The following is a 20,202-nucleotide window of genomic DNA, read 5'->3' as shown; positions in this document are numbered from 1 at the left end:
TGCGCGCCGGCGCTCGGGGGTGCAGGAGAGGGAGCCCTGGCCGGGGCGAGCGAGCCCGCGAGCCGGGGAGTCTCCGGAGCCAGAGGGGTTCGCGCGGCCCGGCTCCGCCCCCGCTCGCGCCGCGCTCCGCCCCGGGAGGGGCACGCCTGCTAGTGGGTGGGGAGCGCGCTGTAGGGGAGGGTCTGTGGTGGCGGCGGGGGCGGAGAGCCGCCTGCGCATGTCAAGGCTGACAGAGCACGCAAGCCGGGGGGCCTGGAGAGGGGCGGCTGATCGCCCGCCACCCGGGGTCGGGGCTCCGCACCATCGGGGGCGAGCTCCGCGAGGGACTCACCCTCTCTACCCACCCCCCACCTCTGAGGTCGCCAGCCAAACGGGGGCTTCTGCCTCCTCCCCGCCCCTCGGGACCTCCCCCGGGAGCCGAGGGCGGGTGTGGACGAGACCGACGTGGAACGAAGTCTGTAGCCCAGACGGGCGGCCCAGGTGGCCTCGGGTGTGAGGACACGCCCAGCTGGAGACGCCGGCCAGGGCGGATGCAGCCGGCGCTCGGTCTCGGCGGATCCTAGTCGGAGCGTAGCTGTTCCTAGGGGAGCCGAGAGGAGAATCGACGTGGACCCCCTGGACAGCCCAGCCTCCTAGGACCGCCGGAGCGGAGCTTCCCCCGGGCGCAAACGAGAAAGGCCGGGAGCAAGTGGAATTTGAAGTTCCGGGGTGGGCGGGGAAGCTACTGTCCTTGGTGCTGAGCCGGATCCCCGCAACCGGCTCCGGGGAGAGCGCGCGGAGCTGCGGCTGGCTCCCCCGAATTGGGGCGGTCCGCTCGGGAAGCTTCGAGCAGAAACCCCCGCCCGGCTCCAAAAGCCCGCAGAGCCTCCCCAGGCACGGGAGCTTGGTCCTTCTTTCAGTCAGAAAGTCGCCCCCTTGGGGCAGTTCGTCCCAAAGGGTTTCCTCGAAAGAATCTGAGAGGGCGCAGTCCTTGACTGAGGGAATCTCTCTGTTTAGCTCGGGAGCCAACAGCTGGAGAAGATGCCTGCCTTCAACAGATTGTTTCGCCTGGCTTCTCTAGTGCTCATCTACTGGGGTAAGTACCAGCACCCTGGCATGCGAGAGGCAGATAACAGTAATAATGCTAACCATAATAACACTTATCGATGTCGCTGGTGACAAGAAGGAGCTCTGGTTGGCTTTCCTCCGTGCTTGTCTGCCAGACATGGAGATCCGCAGGGATTCCATGAGAGCTGGGATTCTGAGGTTGAAAGGCGCCTCCCCACTGCCCTGCTGCTTTATTCCCCGGCCTCCTTTGGTGATTCTACCACCATTCCTCCAGGTTCCTGATAATTCCAAAGTATTTTTTTTTCCTTCCCCTTTGCTGAAAGGAAATGTAGTCACGTTCACTATAAAAAAAAAAAAAAGGTCTTATTTGCAGTTACATTTCGTTTCTTAATGAAGAGTCAATACTCCTGGAAAGCTTGCTGGGTCTTCAGATTTATTTTTCTATCTTAAAAAAAAATAATGATAATAATGAAAGCTTGATGGATGAATTTTGAAAGTGAAAATACTTTAGTTGTTGATCATCTACTTAATTTTCATAAGGAATGGGGGAAAAACAGGCTTCAGCCATTTGCTGCTATGCCTTAGATACGTAGGCAACGGTAAACTGCATCTTTCTTTGTTTTTTTTTACATGGACATGTGGAACTATGATGCTTTGGTGTTTGGGGAGCTGGGTTTTTGCCTTCAAAGATGAATAGACTCTTGCTTGTCAGCTGTGAGAGACTGAGGTGACCTTCCCCCTCCAAATAAGGGAGTGTTACACTTGCAACAGTCAGGAGAGTGTCAGAGATGGTCTTGGAGTGGGGTGCCTGAATGTGTGTAAGGGGAGTTAAGAGTCTACGTGATAATGCCTGAACAAGTACTGGACACAGTGTTTTACTGTGTGTAAATGTATGTCTCAGTGTGTGAATGCATGCACTAGCGTGTGTCTGAGCACGTTATTATAGACATTGAATGGATTGGTGAGAGCGTAGTAGTGTGTGTGTGTGTGTGTGTGTGTGTGCGCGCGCGTGTGTGTGTGCGTGTGTGTGTGTGTGTGTGTGTATGTGTGTCTGGTTCTGGGCATCTCTGCCTTGGTGTCTATGATTAGATCCTCAGATCAATATAGGTGCTCTTCAGTTGATATATGGCTTTACATAATCTTAGCTACCTTCCTCCATGCTATCATCAATAAACAGGATAATTGGACACAATTATCCCCACCTGACTTACTGAAAGTAGGCATGTGGGTTTGTGCTCTCATGGTTGGCATGAAACTCATTCTGCCTGTGCAGTAGCAGACATGCTGATGGGAATTGCCTCTATGCCTTAGCATCACTTTGTCAAGCCTCCAGGACTAACTCTAGCTGCTAGCATTTTCTGGATTTTGCATGTGACCAGAGGCAGAACCAAGCTTCCTGTTGGACAAAATGCCCAATGAGACAGTCTGGGAAGTTCGAAGAGAGACAATAATGCCAGCCCCAAGGGCAGACTTACTGCCAGCCATCCCCAGTAGAGTAGACCAGACCTGGAGATGAAGCAGATATAATAGGCTGCCAATGATCTCACCTGCCTTGTAGATTAAGGCTGAGATTTTCTCAGGGAAGGCTAAGGCTAGGGACACAAGGCTTAGGAGAGGTTAGTCTGGATAAAAGAGTATGGATAAACTGAAATTATAGGAAAAGGTTTGGGTGAGATTCTACAGAGGCTTTCTTCCTAAACCCTAATCTAAGTTTTTAGGGTCCCTGCCTGAATTCCAGTTGATGGAGAGAGCATGCTATAGTCCAAGAATCTTTTGACTAGGACATGCACAGCCTGCATTAGGGTCTTGGCTCCACAACTAGCCTACTGTGTAAACGACCTTAAAGTACTATCTGCTTCCTGATATATAAAGTTTGGGAGCTGGCACAAATGAGATCTAACATACCCTACAGCTCCACCACTAAAATGGTATGGAAATATTTACAGAATATTGCTAGAATTGTCAGAGTGTCCATCCCCCTGACCTTTACCCCCCAACCCCCCCAAAAAAACTTTTTCAGATGAATACACATTCTTACTTGTTCTCAGCTTCTTTGTGATCTGAACATTGTCTCACCAAACTGAAAAGCTGAGGAAGGGAAAGACATGTGGTGCAGGATGCCTGGTTGTTACATGTAAGAAAAAGAGCCTCACTTCACAAATGCAATTTCATTTTATTTGTATGTAATTCCAATATTGGAAAGTACTTAACTTAGATGCATTCCCCCTCCCCAAGTTGATTTTTTTACACCATGCCCAATATGAAAAGAGTCTTTTCTATTTACTTTCTGCATGTATTGAAAAAAGTTCTCTTATTCCCTTTATTGAAGTACATAATAATATATTTTTTAAAAGCTGCATTTGCCTGGTGCTTTACGGTTTACAAAGCAATTTTCAATCCCTTGCTTTTTTTTTGGTCCCCATATCAATCCTATGGGGTAGTCAGGGGAAAGAGTGTTATTCCCAGTTTAGAGATGAGAAAATGAGCTCAGGGAAGGGAAAGGATTTGCTGGAGAATCCTTATCTTCTGATTTCTATTTTCCAGTGCTCCTTCTAGCACCTCTTGTGGACACATGCCGCCATGCACAATTGCCAGGAAGGCACCTGTCCTTCCATCTCTCTTCTGAGCCACCCTCCCACCTTCCCCCATGCCATCACCTGTCCTAGTGCCATCCTTTAGATCTGAGTGCCCTCTTTGCTCTTCCTCTCCAGGTCTCCCCTCCCAGCTGCCCGCTATGTTGGAGGATGTTTTTGCTACTTCCCCTAGTAGCCCTCCCTGCATCCCATTCCTTCAAGGCCTTGCTAGGTGACTGGCTAATCTGATAGCCTGAGTCATTTCAGGGTGTTAACATCTAAAAATAACTTCATTTATTACCTCCTTTTGGAAATTATTTAAATTCTAATCAAAGCCTTCATTATCTCAGTGCAAAGGAAAGCATTCTAGAGCAAGCTCAGGAGGGGCCATTTGGCAATGTCTAGAAAAAAGAAATATTTGGGGATATTGGAGGAGTTGGTTCAATACACATTACTATCCACCTCATGATAGATTGATGCTACTCCTTAGTTAAATTTAATCATCATTATTACATCATATTCTTCCTTCTCATACGTTTCTTCGTTATTATTATGGAAATCGAAGAGAAGACCAAAGGCCAAATGATTTGGGCAATATTATTCCCGGAGTTTATCATTTACAGTCAGCAATGTGAGTTGAGCTCCTGCCACATGCACAACCCTTTCTTGGATACCTAGAGAGTTTCACAGAAAGAAAGGCAGTGACGTGCTAGAGACGCAAGGGGTGGGGAAACAGACTTCAGCTCTTGAAAGAGGGAGCAGCAAGTCACAACATGAAAGGCAAGCAAACAGAGTGGGGAGGACCCTGTGGCCATTCTGCAGTGTGCTCTCCAGGACTGCACGAGCAGAGTTCTCATGCCTGGAAACCGGGCTTTGGCCAGGAGACGGGAAGCACTGGGGCTTGCTCTATGATAATTCCTTGAATTATTGTCACCTCAGGAGCAGCTTGGAAAAGAGAAGGGCTGCTCCACATGATGTCCTACCACATTCACCATCCTGACTGCAGACGTTTGGCCTCTCCTCTAACTATGCATGAACTGGCTGTGCTCCACCTCTGCCACCCCATGTACCTGGTCAGTAGAGCACATCACTGCTCACCTGTTCGAGGATGTTCATCCGGCAAATTATTCCCTTTCGAACCCCACTAGTTCCACTGCCAACTGTACCAGCCTCTTAACTGTCCTCTCTGCTTTCACCCTCGTCCCCGTCACCTCTTCAGTTTCTTTTCAACCCTGCATCAGATCATGTGATCTTGCACAAAGCAGATTCCATCATTCGTCCACTCAGAACCCTTCCCTGCTCACACGTCACTCTACGCAAAAGCCAAGGTTCTAACCACGGCTGACGAGACCCACCGCGATCTGGCCCTGCCTGGCTCTTCTACTTCACACCCTTCTACTCTCACTTTGTTTACCGTACTTTCCACAGTGTGCTCTTTGCTGTCTCTTGAACATGACAAACACACTCTTGTGGGTGCCTTGGCCCCTCAAGTCGCTATATCCTCTGTTTGGCATGACTTCACACAGATATTCTTACAGTTTATATGCTCATTTCTTTCCTCTGGTGTCTGTTCAGTGTTACCTTCTCAGGGAGACTGGCTCGAATGACCCAGTGCAAGCTCTGTCTCCTCTACTCTGTTTTATTTTTTCTCATAGCACTTTTTATAATATTGCTCGTTTTCCTAATCTCCCCACTGGATGTAGGCTCCGTGAGGGTAGTGATTGTGCTATTTTTTTTTCCTGTTGTATTCTCAGTACCTAGAACGATGTCCGGCACACAGTAGACACTCAGTATATTTGCCAAATAAATAAACAAATAAATGAAGAAGAAAATAACATGAATAAGTGACATTTGTACAAAGCATGTTCATGTACATTAATCCATAGAACTCTCATGACAAACCTACTAGATAGATATTATTTTCAGCGTTTTGTTGATGAATATACTGAGTCTCAGACAGTTTAAATAGTAGATCAAACTCAGGTCTTTCATTGCCAAATTCCATCTTCTTCCTGCCTCTGTAATTGTAACTGTGCGTTCCTTGGAATTTTTCCTAATCTGCTTCTGAGGTCGTCAACATTGAACTAACTTACCTTTATCACTTATCATTACATATGAATGTGCCCTAAGGCACAAAACTCACAAACTTTTGCACATCGCATTTTTTTAAAAAAAAAAATATCAGGTCTATAATCAAAACTTCAAACTTATTACAAGCTGAAGATGTTTCTGATCAGTTCTCCCTCGATGTGGACTCTCTCTCCAAAAAAGTGCTGCTCTACCCGCAGAAGCAGCAGGCCCTCTTGCAGAGTGCCACATAAGATTGGCCAAGCTTGCTTGAGAGTTTAAAAATCAGTTACATTTATTTTTCCTTGATTTTTTTAAACTTTAAAGTATAGTGCCACTAGTTTTTAAGCTCCATGTTTAAAAATGAAATTTGTTCCTTTCTACATCCATGAAACACAATATTTAATTTTTTGACTCAAAATTAGTTTATATCACTGTTCTTTTATGCTTAAATAAAGCTTTCCTCTGCTTTTAGAAAAGAACAGGCTCATCATTTACTAGTTTTTAAATGTCAATGTATATCATTTCATTTTTCTTTTTAGGGGTTTTGTTTTTATTATTAATTCATGAGAAGGCAGCATCAGAAGGGACATTGGAAGTCCTGATAGAAGAATCCTTGGTGGTCACCTTACTTTTGAATCTTGCAAACAATGAGGTGTAAACTCTCTTACCAAATAGTTTTTTGCATTTGTGAACAGCTTCAACACCAGACAATTCTTCTTTTTTTTTTTTTTTATTGTACTAAACTTATTTTTTTCTTATATCTTCTGGAGTTGGGCAGAATCCAATTTCTCTTCCACCTGCCAGCCTTCAAAGAGTTGAAGATAGGTATGTCCTGGGTCCAAGCTAAACACCCCAAGTCCTCCCATTTGGTCCTCGCCAGACTTTGTGGCCAGACCCTTCACTCTCTTGCTTGCCTCTGGGCAGCCCTCACTGAACAGCTTCCTTTTGTGAAATGTGACATTTTGCACTGATCATAATAGTCCAGATTTGTTCTGAACAGTGCAGAGGAACTGCTCCTCCTTCCTTCTGCACACCCTACATCTGTTAACACAGCCCACATTTGCACTTGTTTTGTTGGCAGCCTTGTCTTGCTTTTGACTTATCCTGAATTTTTGATCAGAAAGTTTCCTTTTTACAATGGGCTTTGCGTTTCTGGAGGGCAGGAAGTATAAGTACAAACCTTCGTGTGACAAGCCAGGTGTCCCACAGTCTGATCTCTTTTCAGGTTTCAGCTCTGCCTCTGTCTACTCCTCTGCGTAGAGCATTGCTCCAGCCTTGTGGTCTGCTCACCACTTTCCTCACTGCTGCTCCATCCTCCACCATGAGGCAGAATTACCTACAGTTTCATACAATGCAGATAGGATTCCATCTCTTCCTGGCTTTAAAACATTTGATACTTCATACTGGAAAGGGTGCACAGAGGTCTTCATAGCATGGGCCCCACCTACTTCGCTAAGCTCATGTCTCACCATCCTTCTCTTCCTTTCTCCGTAGCCTAACCAGTAGTAACTAACTGCCCTTCCTCTGGGAAGATAGCACATCACTAGTGTGTCACTTGCTGCGGTCTGGTGTAATCACAGTTAGGAGTATGTGTTCTTTACTAGATTATACATGCCTTTGGGGTGTGGTATTTTATTCATCTTTGTATCTCTAGCGTCAGACCTGGCATAGAGTGGATTCCAGTGAATGGTGGTTGAATGACAGGAGTGTGTGTGTGGCGGGGGAGATGGATGCTTGATGGGTGGATGCATGCGTGCCCGTCTCCTACTGGGACTTAGAGGGCTTAGAGGGCAGGGCTCAAGTACATACTGTGCTGCATCTCCACTGCTTCCAGGAGAAGGCTCTCGGTCAGTGTCTAGATCATCCATGTCTCCTCCATCTCACTCTGTACCTGTTCTGAGCATGTACACTCAGGATGCACAGGGGAGATGTAGACACATGCACACGGCTGTTTTCAAGTTTGTCTCATGATTCTTCCTTCTCTGTCTCTCCGCCCTCCCTCCTTGTCTCCAATGCCTCTCTGCTGTCGCCCCCTCCCTACCACCTGCTGTTCCCTCCCTGTCATCGGTGCTCTCTCCAGTCAGTGTCTGCTTCCCCGTGTGTGTGGAAGTGCCCTCGGAGACGGAGGCCGTGCAGGGCAACCCCATGAAGCTGCGCTGCATCTCCTGCATGAAGAGGGAGGAGGTGGAGGCCACCACGGTGGTAGAATGGTTCTACAGGCCCGAGGGCGGTAAAGATTTCCTTGTATGTCTGCCTGCTGACTCTGGCCTCTCTTTGCTGGCCTCTGTGGTTGTGTGCCTGCCTCCTTACAGCCCCGGGGATGCCAAGCTAGCAAACACTGGCTCTTTCTCTTCCAAGCACTGACAGCACCTCAGCAGATAACTGGCAGTTTTAGTTCAGCCCAGCTTCTGTGCAAGGAAGGGCATTTGGCCAAGTGCAAGCACCCTTGGTTGCAAGCAGGGAAAGGAGGAGAAAGAGATAAACTTTATTTAAAGCCTGCTATGTGATAGATACCCTGTCAGGCAGGTGTTTTCATTTAATCTTATGCGCCATCTCCCTAGATAGATTAAATTCATATAATGATGCTTTCTGAAATAATAGGAAGCATTATTATACAAAATAACGCAGGTTAACTTCTTTAACTTTCACAATCCCAGTGAAACAAGAACAGGGATGACCCAGGCTGGTATTTGACTGTTACGCCCCAGAACAGCCACATCAGTGGGTACACTATTTAGATTGTTCTATAGCGGATACTTGCTTCGCCAAATCTCGCAAGTGGCCCCACCACCGTCCTTCCCACCAGGAACCCCCAGAGCTCCCCGTGATCTAGAAACTAGGGGATTCACCACTGGTAGGTGAAGTGCTCATTATACATTCTGAACACCACCTTGGAGATGACAATCATTTACACATCCACTGACTCCAGAGCCAGGTTGCCTGGGTTTGATTCTTCACTCCACACTTATTAGCTGTGTCCTTGGACAGGTTACTCAACCTTTCTGTACCTCAGGTCCCCATTTTTAAAACAAGGATATAAACCATAGTTTTTACCAGGATACATGAGCTACAGTTTTTAATGCATTTAAAATAGTTCCTGGAACATAGTAAGCACCGTACTAAGTGTTTGCTAGAGAAAAGATATGTATACAGAAACGAGGAAACTGAGGCTCAAAGAAGGTAGTAAGAAAGCTTAGATGTGAGCCAGGTGGTCTGACAGCAGACACAAGACAGTTGAATACACAGGTATTCTTACTGCACCCCTTGCCTTCCTGGGGGCAAGTTTCTCCTCCCCAAAGATTTGTTAATGGAGACAACAGCCGGATGACCTTGAGTTTTGCTTGCTCTTCTTTCTAGCTTTCCAAAAGCTGAACTCCTTTCTAATCTAGGTTCCATGTGCCATTGGGATGTAGATTTGCTCCAGTCAGGTGCCAAGACTGGGAGCAGTAGAGACTCCCCAGTCTGGCTCAGGCTCGACAGCAACACGTCAGCAAAGCTGCACCCAGGGCCAGTCCCCAGCTTGCAGGAGGCTGCATGTCTTGGCCAGATGCAAAGACCCTGTGGGCCTCAGGCCTGGCCATGTGCCCGCTGCCTACACTGCTTCCGGGCCTGCCCAAAGTGAGGAGAAGGTGGCTCTGAAAGAGGAAAAGGAACTAGAACAACAATGGTGGAAGTCCAGAGCAATGCCATCCAATAGAAATGTTCGTGTTGCTAGAATGTTCTCTACCTGTGCTGTCCAATACAGTAGCCACTAGCCACATGTGGCTACAAACACTTGAAATGTGGCTAGTGAGACTGAGGAACTAAATTTTACATTTTATTTAATTTCTAGGAATTTGACTTTGAATTTAAGTGGCCACATGCAGCTAGTGGAAACTAGAATGCACAGCACAGCTGCAGAGAAAGAAAGGTGTGTCGTGTCAGATGGCAGAAGGGTTTGAGAAAAGAAATGTAAGAGACCAGATTTCAGTTATAATTCAGCCCAAAGCAAAAAACCTGGCATGCACCTCTCAGGCTCTGTGTTCGTCTGCCATGCTTCGGTGTTCCGGGTCCCCTCCGGTGGCTGGCCCAGATTGCCCCGTGGGCCCCTGATAAGTGCCAGCTTGGAGAGACCAGGGCTCTCAGGTGTCCTCATTACTAACGAAACTGCCTCTCTTGGTCTCTGCACCTTGTTCTCTCACCGGCGGCCCCATGACACACCCTGCCCTCTCTCTGTCCTCTCCTTCTGTCTCCTTCCCATCCTTTCTCTCTCTCAATTCCTTCTCCTGGTCTTCCATATGCTACTCTCACCTCCTCTGTTCTGCCTCTTTCCACCCCTTTTTCTCTGCCAAGCTCTTGCTTACCCCTTGCTGCCTAGAGACTCTGTGCCTTTTCTCCATGCCCCACCCCCAAATTCTGGCTTTCCCAGGAACACGTCCCTCCTCTTCCCTGCCCATGCACAATTCTGCTCCTTTTCTCTGCCCTGCCCCCATCTCGGCTCTCCTACCCTCTGTCCTCTCCTGGCCTACCCTCTTCTGCTCCTCTACCTGCAGATCTATGAGTATCGGAATGGCCACCAGGAGGTGGAGAGCCCCTTCCAGGGTCGCCTGCAGTGGAACGGGAGCAAGGACCTACAGGATGTGTCCATCACTGTGCTCAACGTCACTCTGAATGACTCCGGCCTCTACACCTGCAATGTGTCCCGGGAGTTTGAGTTTGAGGCACATCGGCCTTTTGTGAAGACGACACGGCTGATCCCACTCCGGGTCACCGAGGAGGGTGAGGCTGAGACACAGGGTCTCTAGGGCATCCTGCTTTTTGGGGGCGGGGGTGAGGGGGAGTAGCAGATTGTCACACAAGTGAGACCCTTGGAGAGCACAAAAACTCACGTATTTGGAGTGGTGACATCTGAAAATGTCACTGTTGACCCATCTTCCTTTGGCAGCCAGCTTCCTACAAACCGCCCAACCATCTTGCCTCCCTATGCCTTTCCTCATAGCAGAGAGTCTTGGAGATGACAGTAGAATGACCTCTTCCCGGTCCCTTAGAGAAAGAGGATGGCCTCCACGAGGCCTAAAGCTACCGATTCAGCTACTCTTTCTTCTCTGGCCGGCGTTGAACCCCTGATTCAGTGGGCTCTGAGATATCTCATGAGGTTATCTAGAAGTCATCTCACTTCCTGTCTGTAAATAATCCATGTCTCTAATCCAGTGGTTTTCAAACTTCGGCAAGCCTCAAAAACTCCTGCAGGGCTTTAAAACCCAGATCTTCTGATACCGTAGGCAGGCCTGAGTGTTTGCACTGTCTAACAAATTGCTGGGCCACGTGGTTGCTGCGGGGGACCACACTTTGAGAACCACTCTCTAAACCAAAGTTTGGGAATCTTTTTGTCTTTTGCCTTTCTCCAAAATAATTACACATGCAACCCCTTCCCTATCTGTGGCACCTCTCACTACATAAATTCATTCTTAGCTGAGGGAAGAGGATAAGTTGATAGCTTTCTAATCTGTAGTTTAAAATCTTCAGACTCCTACAGCTATTTCCTTATTAGTGAGTGAGAAGTCCTTCCAGCAACCAAACTCAAATATTTCTGTTGCAATCTGAGTTCAGAATCCTGAGGGTGACGTTATAGCCCTTCTCAGACAGTCTATTTCCAGCGTGTTCGTAGCATTATCACGGCCCTGAGATGCAGGCTAGTGAACAGGCCACAGTGTGGGGCATGAAAGAAGAGATCAAGCCAAAGATAGGGCTCTTCCTAGAAGAAGGATCCAGGAATCCCAACCTCCAGGCCACAAGTTTACTTATTTTTGTATCATGTCATCGTGATAAAAATAATGAAGCAAAGATTGTTCAGTCTTGAGAGTAAACGAAGGAGAAAGAGACGTAACGGGTCAGACGATAGAATTGCAATGGAAGGTAGGTCAATTCTGAAAGTGCAGAAGGACTCTCCGGCCACCTGAATCAAGACCTGATAAGTCACTTCCCTTCTCTGAGCCTGTCTGCTCTTATCCTCTTGTGTAAAATGAAGGGGTTGGACGGGAAGCTCTCTAAGGTACCCTCCTGTTCAGGTTCCATTATCCTCTGTTTACACACCTCTCCTCCCTGGGGGGCGGGAACCTGAGCCCTCTACTGGTCACCATTGGGAACTGCCGGCTGGTGCCAGCCAGACCCTAGCAAGGTGCCTGTCTCTACCTTTGGCTCTCTCAGGCTTTTGCCTCCAGGGACCCTCGTGCGCAGCTGGTGGAAAGTGGCAAAGCTGAGCTAGTCCACCTGCCAGGCACCAGAGCAAGCCTCCGGTAAAAAGGGAAGGAAAAACAAGTTTGTTATCAGAACCACTGTGCTTCGCAGATGGTTGGTCTGGGAGGATGCTTGGATATTTTTTAATCCAGGGCTTCTGAACAAACAGCAGGCATCAGAATCACACAAATTGGCTTTCTCCAAATGCTGACACTTCCGTACCCCCCTTGCAGGTGTGAGTTCAGTAGGTTTGGGTGAGGTCTTGCGTGCGTAAGTTGAAATGGCTCCCCAGGTGATGGGCGGGTGCAGCTCAGGTGCCCCTCATTATGCGGCTCGGGGAACAGAGCTCTGCAAGAGCGAGAACCTTGTTCAGGGACAGGAAGCAAAATAGCACCAGAAGCAGAACTGGAACCCAGCGCTTTTGCCTATCAGGCTGGCTCTGGTTCCACTGCCTCCTTCCCCCCATCACCATCCCCAGGCCCTGCTACTTTTTCTTTTCTTTTTTCTTGCCTCTGTGACCCCTTGGCGGTCCTTCCCACCAGATACTCACTGCCCTCATATGCTCAGAGCTGCACACTCCACTGTGACACCCCTCACCCCATCTCCATTCCCATGATCCCAGGGAGTCCCCCTGGTTCTCTTTGTTTAAGTTGGATTTGTCCTGACTTAGGCTGTCACTTCTTGGCCCCACGACAGAAACCTGAGGCCTCTTCACCTAGCAATGACTAAAAATACTGAGGATATCTTCCTGTGTTACTACTTCTGGGCTACCGCATTCAGAAAGAGACAGCATGCTTTGTGCCAAACATGTCACAATTAGTGCATCAGGCAGTCTTTAGCCCTTGAGAAGGCATTTGAGGTATATGGTGGTATTCTTATGTGCTAGCTGAAGGTCATGGCTGGCTATGGTGTACTTCTAACAAGCAAGGCCTTGGGGATGACTTGGGTGCTATGGTTAACTGTGGACCATGAATCTAACTTGCTGGTAGGAGCTGGCAAGCGGGGAGGGGGCTGCAGTCTTCTTCCCACTAGCAGGGAGTGTGTGCATGTGTGTGTGTGTGTGTGTGTGTGTGTATATATCAGGACATCTGGCATGTCACATGTTTTAATGGTCATTTTTGTTGGTCATGAAACAAAGATCAATACTTATTTATATTCACTCATTCAACACATACTTATTGAGCACTTCAAATATTCCAAGATGAGACAGCAGGCCGATAATTCAGAAATATCAATAACTATGTTCTCAATAAGCACACAGTCAGCAGAAAAGAGATAAACACTTCGCAGTACAACCTGAGAAGTCCTTGGATGGATGAAGAAAGTGCGTGGAGAGGGCGTGAATAATGCTGCATGAGGAGCTGAGGACGGTTTCACAAACAGGGGACCCGGTGGAGTCTAGAAGAACTGGGAGACTGAAATGCAGGATGGGCGATTAGGACAGAAGTAGCAGTGGGGTGGGAGGTACAATCCAGGAGGAGGGAAAAGGAAGTCGTGTCCACAGATTCAAAACTAGCACAGTGTGTATGAGAAGTGTTTCTGGCCAACCAAATGGGGATGCGCTGAGAAGGGCCGGCTTGGGAAGGGCCTTGCGTGTCATGTGAGCAGAGTCCAGGCTGCATCCTAAGGGCAGCGTGGAACACTGAGGGATGTGAAGCAGGGAAGTGGCAGGATCCAATCTGAGTTTCAGAAGTAGAACTCTGAGGAGAGCCTGGTTAGTACACTGGATCCTCAATACTTATTTCTGTTTGGGTTTGGGATGACCTGGAAGGTCCTTGCTTCTAATCCAGACTTGTAAAGAACGAGCTTGTATCACTGGGTGGGCTGTTTTGACACTGCTCGAATTTTCCAGTCCCAATCCCTAGGGATAGCACACGCCACCACCTGCTCAGAGGACATGAGTGGTTACAATAAGGCATGTTCCTGACGCCTGTGTAGACTTTCAAATCTGACAAGATGTTCTTAAATACAACGGGTAATGCATATTCACAACAACCCTGACTGGTGTCAGTTATGATCCTCACTTCACAAATTAAGAAACTGAGTCTCAAGTAAGGGAAATGACTATTTACACACCAGTAAATAGCAAAATTGGGGCCGAACTCTCTGTATTTAGCTCTGAGTCCAGGATTCCTTCTGCTACTCTCTTATGTCTTTGTCCACCCGTCCCTCTCCCTCAGCCCTGCTCCAGAGGAGCTGATGAAAGTCAGGGAGAAAGCTACGGACAGGAGAGTCAGAGGATGTGGAATTCCTCTGACCTCTTGAGTTTCTTCAGACTCAGTGCTTATTTTAGCCATACTCAAAAATAGGCCTCATACTTCTATGACCCCAGTGACAGCCATGAGTTTGTCGGACACATATTCTGAGCCTCAGTCTCTTCCTTCCAGCCGGAGAGGACTTCACCTCCGTGGTCTCAGAAATCATGATGTACATCCTTCTGGTCTTCCTCACCTTGTGGCTGCTCATCGAGATGATATATTGCTACCGAAAGGTCTCAAAGGCGGAAGAGGCAGCCCAAGAAAATGCGTAAGTCCCCAAATGCCAGAGTAGTAACAATAGCTAGCGCCTTCAGCATACTTGCCCTGGCAGGTGAGGTGCTAAGCAATGTACATATATCCCCCACCTTCTTCCTCATAGCGACCTATGAGGTAGACACCCTTCTTATACCCATTTTACAGATGAAGACATTGAGTGTGAGAGTTTGCCTAAGGCCACTGTAACACATAAAATGAGCTTTGAAGTCAGGTCTGCTGATTCTTGGCCTGCACACTTAACCACTAAGGCAAACATCTTCGGTTGCCACCACAACCCCATGAAACTAGCATTATGATAACCATTTTATAAATGCCAAAGCAGGCTCATTATGGTTTGCTGAGGCACATACACAGTGAGAGGAGAAGCTGGGATTTGAACCCAGGCCTCTCCATTCCTAACGTCCATGCTCTTTCTATCACATTCAGCTGTTTGCTCTACACCATGGAGTTCCTCAAGCCACCTGGGCACTGCCCATTATTAGCTAAGGAGCTCCAGGCAGCACGTTCTTTCCCCCAGAAGCTGGCAGTGTTTGATTACCCAGAGTGAGGCCTCTAATTCTCTAATGTCCAGCCTGTACTTCGGCCATTTTCTCCGAGACCCTAGTCACTCCAGCATGACCACATGTGATGGGGTCTGTAAGAGTAAAGGGCCTACAAGAGACCATGCTGGCCTGTTATTTGGGGAGAGGAAAAAGAGAAAAAAAACCCCACAGATTTGTAGCAACATTGCTGAAGAAATAACCTAAAAAGCCTAGCCTTAGAAATCCACTTAGAAATGTTTAATAAAATTTTTAAAAAGCATCATTTTACATGATACGTATGATGGTCTCAGGGAAGTAAAAAATTATAACTGACCAGACATGAGGATAGAAAAAAGTGTTATGCTGAGGGAGGTTGTAATTCCTCTTGGACAGAAAGAGCCTACAGTTGGGCCTGCATAAGAAACAAAGTTGGCCCAGCTGTGGTGGCTCATGCCTGTAATCCTAGCACTCTGGGAGGCCAAGACAGGAGGATTGCTTGAGGTCAGGAGTTCGAGACCAGCCTGAGCAAGAATGAGATCCAGTCTCTACTAAAAATAGAAAAAATTAGCCAGGCAACTAAAAATAGAAACACAAAAAAATCAGCTGGGTGTCAGGGTGCGCACCTGTAGTCCCAGCTACTCGGGAGGCTGAGGCAGGAGGATTGCTTGAGGCCAGGAGTTTGAAGTTGCAGTGAGCACAATGACACCACTGTACACTAGCCCGGGCAACAGAGCGAGACTCTGTCTGTCCCACCCCCACAAAAACAAAAAATACCAAAAGAAACAAAGTTGTAGCAGAGACTCTCTGCAGACCCAGGATCCTGAGAGGGCCACAACTCACACAAAGGATAGACCAGAAAATAATCAGCTCACCAGCCCAGGGAAAAGCCAAGGAAACATCCATCTTGGCCTGACTCCAAGGAGAAAAATAAAAAATTCTTGAGGATTAGTAACCACAAGCCTGATCTCACAATGTTTGGGATTTAAATGTATGCTACCCACATGATCGAGGAATCTCTAAGCTGAGAAATTCAATAAAAATCAGTCCCCTGGCCGGTGATAACCATGGGTGTCTTACGGGAGCCAAGGAAACTGAAGGGACATGCTCGCAGCCAAGGCCTAACAGGCTTCCCCAGGTAAATGTTGATCTGATTTCACAATCCAATCCCAAACCCACAGACACAGCAGAGAACAATCCAGCACGAGCAAGACGAGCAACAAATGGCAGGATTAAATCACAGGAGCTCAGACATCAGGAGGGCCTGAGGAAGTATAGAAAATGAGCTTGTTTAAAACAGTTAAAATAATAATAAAAAAAAAAACCCAAAAGCATAAGAATAGAGTAAGTTGCTCAGAAAAATGGGCAGATTTGAATAGGAACCCAAAAAAGAAATTCTGGAAATGAAAAATATAGTCAATAAAATTTAAAACTCAACAGATTGGTTGGACAGAAGATTAGATGCCAGTAACCAGGAGACAAAGGTTAGGAAGTTGTACAGAATGAAGCACAGAGATAGAAAAAGGTGAAATATAACAAACAGGAAGGAAACAAAATGAGAAGGTCCATTAGAATAGAACACAGAGAATGGAGGAGAGACAATATTCAGAGAGGGAGTGGCTGAGGAAAGGGATGATAGTTTCTCTTTTTATTTATTTATGTCTAATTTCATCTGCTTACCTTGTTTAAGAAGGGATGACTCTTGAGATTCAAGAAACACACTATGTCCTGAGCAGGATAAATACAAATAAATCTGCACCTAAACACTAAGCATCTTTAAAGTGGTAAATGGCAGCTACTGAGACAGCCACAGCAAATATCACCTGTGTGTTGGAAGTTTAGAAGAAATATCTAAATAATATAGAATAATATAGAATAAATAATATAGAAACATGTCAAAGATAGCACCTCTCCCTGCTTCTATTCAATACTGTATAGGAGATCCTAGGTAGTATACTAAGTAAATACAAAGAATAAAAGGATAAGAATTGCTAAGGAAGAGACTACGTTATCATTATTCACAACTGTAATTATTTACATAGAAGATCCAAGGGAATCTATAAACGAACTGTTAGAACTGATAGGAATATTCCACAAGGTTGTTGATACAAATCAAAATATAAAAATCACTTATAGTCCATCCACCAATTTAGGAATACATGTAAATATTTAAAACATCTTTTAAAAATTTTAAATTACAATAGCAACAAATATTCTCCCACTACCTGGGAACGAATCTGACAAAAATGTATAAGACATTTAAGGAGAAAATTACAAAACTTTACCAAAAGACTTAAGACTTAAATAGATGGAGAGTAACACCTCACTACTGTCAACAATTCTCTCCCAAATTAATCTTCAAATTCAATGAAATTCCAATCAAAATGCAAAGTGGATTTTTTAAGAAACTTAGTAAGCTGATCTTAAAAGTCACATGGAAGGTGAAAGGGCCGAAATAGTCTACACCAGGGGAGAGTCAGACAGTAAGTACTGCAGGATCCATACTGACACGTATTGTCTCTGACACATACTGTCCATTGGTTTTGTTTGTTTCCAAACAACCATTTTTAGCTCTGGGGCCATAGTTTGCTCACCTCTGGTCTAAAGCAATTCAAAGAAAGAACAGTAAGTTTGGAAGAGGTGGCTGGTAGGACTGGTCTTATCAGAGATGAATATTTCTTGTGAGCTATCAGAATAAGAGTTTGTGATACTGACAGAGGTATACAAAATGGACAAACAGAACAAAATGGAAAGTCCCCAAATAAGTTAATGCACGTATGAAAACCTGATATGTGACAGAGATAACATTACAGTCACTGAAGGAAGACTGAATTGGCTAACATAGTCTAGGGAAATTCCTAATTCATATGGGAAAAAAAGTTAGATTCTCCAACTCTCACACTAAACAAAAATAGTGGACTTAAAGACAGAGTAAAATGTAAAACTTGAAAATTCTATTAAGGTAATATAGGAGAATATCTTTATTACCTTGAAATAGAGAAGATTTCTCAAACAAAATACAAAAGAGAATTCAAAAAGAAAAAATAAATTTGATTACATTTTATGCAAAAATCAGTTGCTCATTACAAGAATCCATAAACAAAATTTATAGACAAACAACAGACTGGGAGATATTTTCAAGACATGAAATGACCAAAGAAAAAAAATCAATGAGCAAAAGACAAATATTGCAGAAGAAAAACTGGCAAAACGAACACTCGGATTTCAGAAGCAGAAACCCAAACAGCCTGTAAACACAACAAAAGAAACGTAACGTCACTAGTAATCAGGGAAATGAAAATTAAAACAACTATAAAATGTAATTTCACACCCATTGGTTTAAGCAACATTTTAATCTAAGTCTTGGAGATAATGTGGATACGTGAGAAGACATACAGGTGGGTAGAAGTGTTTATGTGCACATGTGGGGAAGCATGTTATTCTACAAGGGTCACCCTGGTTTTCTCTGGGGAAACACATCCCGAAGGAAATGCAGAGCTGTTCTGTAGACATCCTTGTTCCTGTGCCCTGCTCCCTCCCCTGCCTTGTGTTCCCACCACCAGGAGCTGAAGCTCTGATTCTCTTCCGCCCGTGTCCTCCGTAGGTCTGACTACCTTGCCATCCCATCAGAGAACAAGGAGAATTCTGCGGTACCGGTGGAGGAATAGAAAGAAGCAGTGTGCCTGGAGGTGATGAATAGGGACTTGGGAGGGGAAGGTGGGTGTGGATGGCAAGTTGCACAAGTGATGTCACCCACAACTGAAGTGACTTTTAATTTGGTCCCTTAGATCAATTTCTACCCTGCCCAGGGTTCCCACCCTCAGGATACGTCTTTAAGTTGATGCCTGAGTCACAAAACTCTGTATGTGAAGCCCTTCAGAAGGTGAATTGCTTTGGCCTGAATGTTGGGGCAACTTGAACTTGCCCATTGTGACAAAGGCATAATAATTCTCCCACTCCCTCCTTTGGCCAAAGAGTCTTTGGGCTGGGCTGGAAATTCTCAGTGAGTTGTTTTATCATTGGTAGGTGGCCTAAACACTGAGGGATTGGCTATCCCAGGTTCGGTGATGTCAACAGCGTCAGGAGGGGACCCCACGGGCCCCATCTCTTCCCTTCGCGTGCCCATCCTTCTATTTGTTCATGCATACATCTACCCATCTCTGAGCTCTCACATCTGACTGACTAGCTCCATCAGACCTCTTCACACCGTAAGACTTTGCCAGAACCAGGAAGCCAACATTTCTCTAGGAATTCAACCTCACCTTGCCCTAGCTCTGTTTGAAGTCTGAAGGCAACTGGGTTTCTCCCCTGTGCTTCAAATGACTTTGTTGTAAGTGCTGGAGGTAGCACCTCTCTCTGTCCTTAACTGGCTGGTACTGGCTCATTCTCCACTGCTGCAAGAGAATGGATGTCTTAATAGAAGGAAGCGAAGTTAAAGCAAAATCATGTCATGAACTTGGATTCCTTGCAGTCAGTTTTTCCAAGTTTGTGGCCCACTGGGTCAGAGCATCAGAGCAAAGCATGTGTCTCTAGGTTCTCCAGTGATGGATCCTTGAGCATGACTGACATACTAGAGCCAGAATTGGTCTCCAAGGCCTGGGTTGGACTCGGTCCTCCCAAGAAGCCAAGGACAGAAGACTTGGGAAGGACCAATGGTAATTTAAGCAGCTCTTAAAAGTCATACATGTCCCTATCCTATTATACTGTATGTATGTGTGCCCTCTCTGGGGAGCACACCACCTGGGCACGGGGACTGAAATTCTGAAGTTCTTCCTCTCAAAATCTCTGTGGATCAGTATTATTCCTCATTTTACAAGAGACTCACACAGGACTCAACTGAATAGGAGGCTCAACTGCATCTGAGAATGATATTTAGACTAAGAAAAATGCTTTTTGGTCTGAGATGGATGATGAATAAATGAGCAAAGTGATAGGGGAGGGATGGGTAGGTGGCTTCCGAATACTTCACCTATGAATCTGCAACATTCAGAGTTCCATCCCCCGCCACCCTAGATTTTGAGAGAGCAGAGAAAGTGGGAAAAATTTTAGTCATTATCTCATGTTTCATTTTAATTGAGTGACTGGTCCAAGTGTGATATCCTTCAGCACCCAGTGATAAGAGGGAGAAAGATGCCTTATGGGATATAAGAAGATGGGGACTGGGATTCAATAAGAAATGTCCCTCAGATCTGGGGAGATTTGCAGGGAAAGAACATATTCCATTGATTTTGGGCTTCACCTGAC

The 20,202-nt window shown here is 46.1% G+C and overlaps 1 protein-coding gene across 2 annotated transcripts; it reads left to right on the top strand.

Annotated features, from left to right (window-relative positions):
* Positions 1–233: 233 nt before the first annotated feature.
* Positions 234–19,193, top strand: SCN3B (sodium channel, voltage gated, type III beta subunit). 2 transcript variants are annotated; one of them, XM_012644898.1, is made up of 6 exons: positions 234–606; positions 997–1,075; positions 7,771–7,934; positions 10,223–10,448; positions 14,294–14,432; positions 18,563–18,641. In XM_012644898.1, the coding sequence occupies exons 2-6, from the start codon at positions 1,021–1,023 to the stop codon at positions 18,624–18,626; spliced, it is 648 nt and encodes a 215-aa protein (XP_012500352.1). In that variant the 5' UTR covers positions 234–606; positions 997–1,020; the 3' UTR covers positions 18,627–18,641. The 2 variants fall into 2 exon arrangements, with proteins under 2 accessions (XP_012500352.1, XP_012500351.1); XM_012644897.1 differs by lacking the exon at positions 234–606 and adding an exon at positions 18,985–19,193 and having other exon boundaries at positions 629–1,075; positions 18,563–18,647.
* Positions 19,194–20,202: the final 1,009 nt, after the last annotated feature.

This window comes from Propithecus coquereli, unplaced genomic scaffold (genome assembly GCF_000956105.1).
Source record: "Propithecus coquereli isolate 6110/MARCELLA unplaced genomic scaffold, Pcoq_1.0 Scaffold222, whole genome shotgun sequence".
Taxonomy (NCBI): domain Eukaryota; kingdom Metazoa; phylum Chordata; class Mammalia; order Primates; family Indriidae; genus Propithecus; species Propithecus coquereli.
The sequence above is the reverse complement of the archived record's forward strand: the minus strand, read 5'-3'. Positions and strand labels throughout refer to the sequence as shown.

Excerpts from the sequence above, each read along its gene's own strand:
- SCN3B (XM_012644897.1), top strand. The coding sequence starts at position 1,021 with ATGCCTGCCTTCAACAGATTGTTTCGCCTGGCTTCTCTAGTGCTCATC. Across the intron at positions 7,935-10,222 it reads AGGGCGGTAAAGATTTCCTT|ATCTATGAGTATCGGAATGG; the intron begins GTATGTCTGCCT and ends CTCTACCTGCAG. Across the intron at positions 14,433-18,562 it reads GAGGCAGCCCAAGAAAATGC|GTCTGACTACCTTGCCATCC; the intron begins GTAAGTCCCCAA and ends TGTCCTCCGTAG.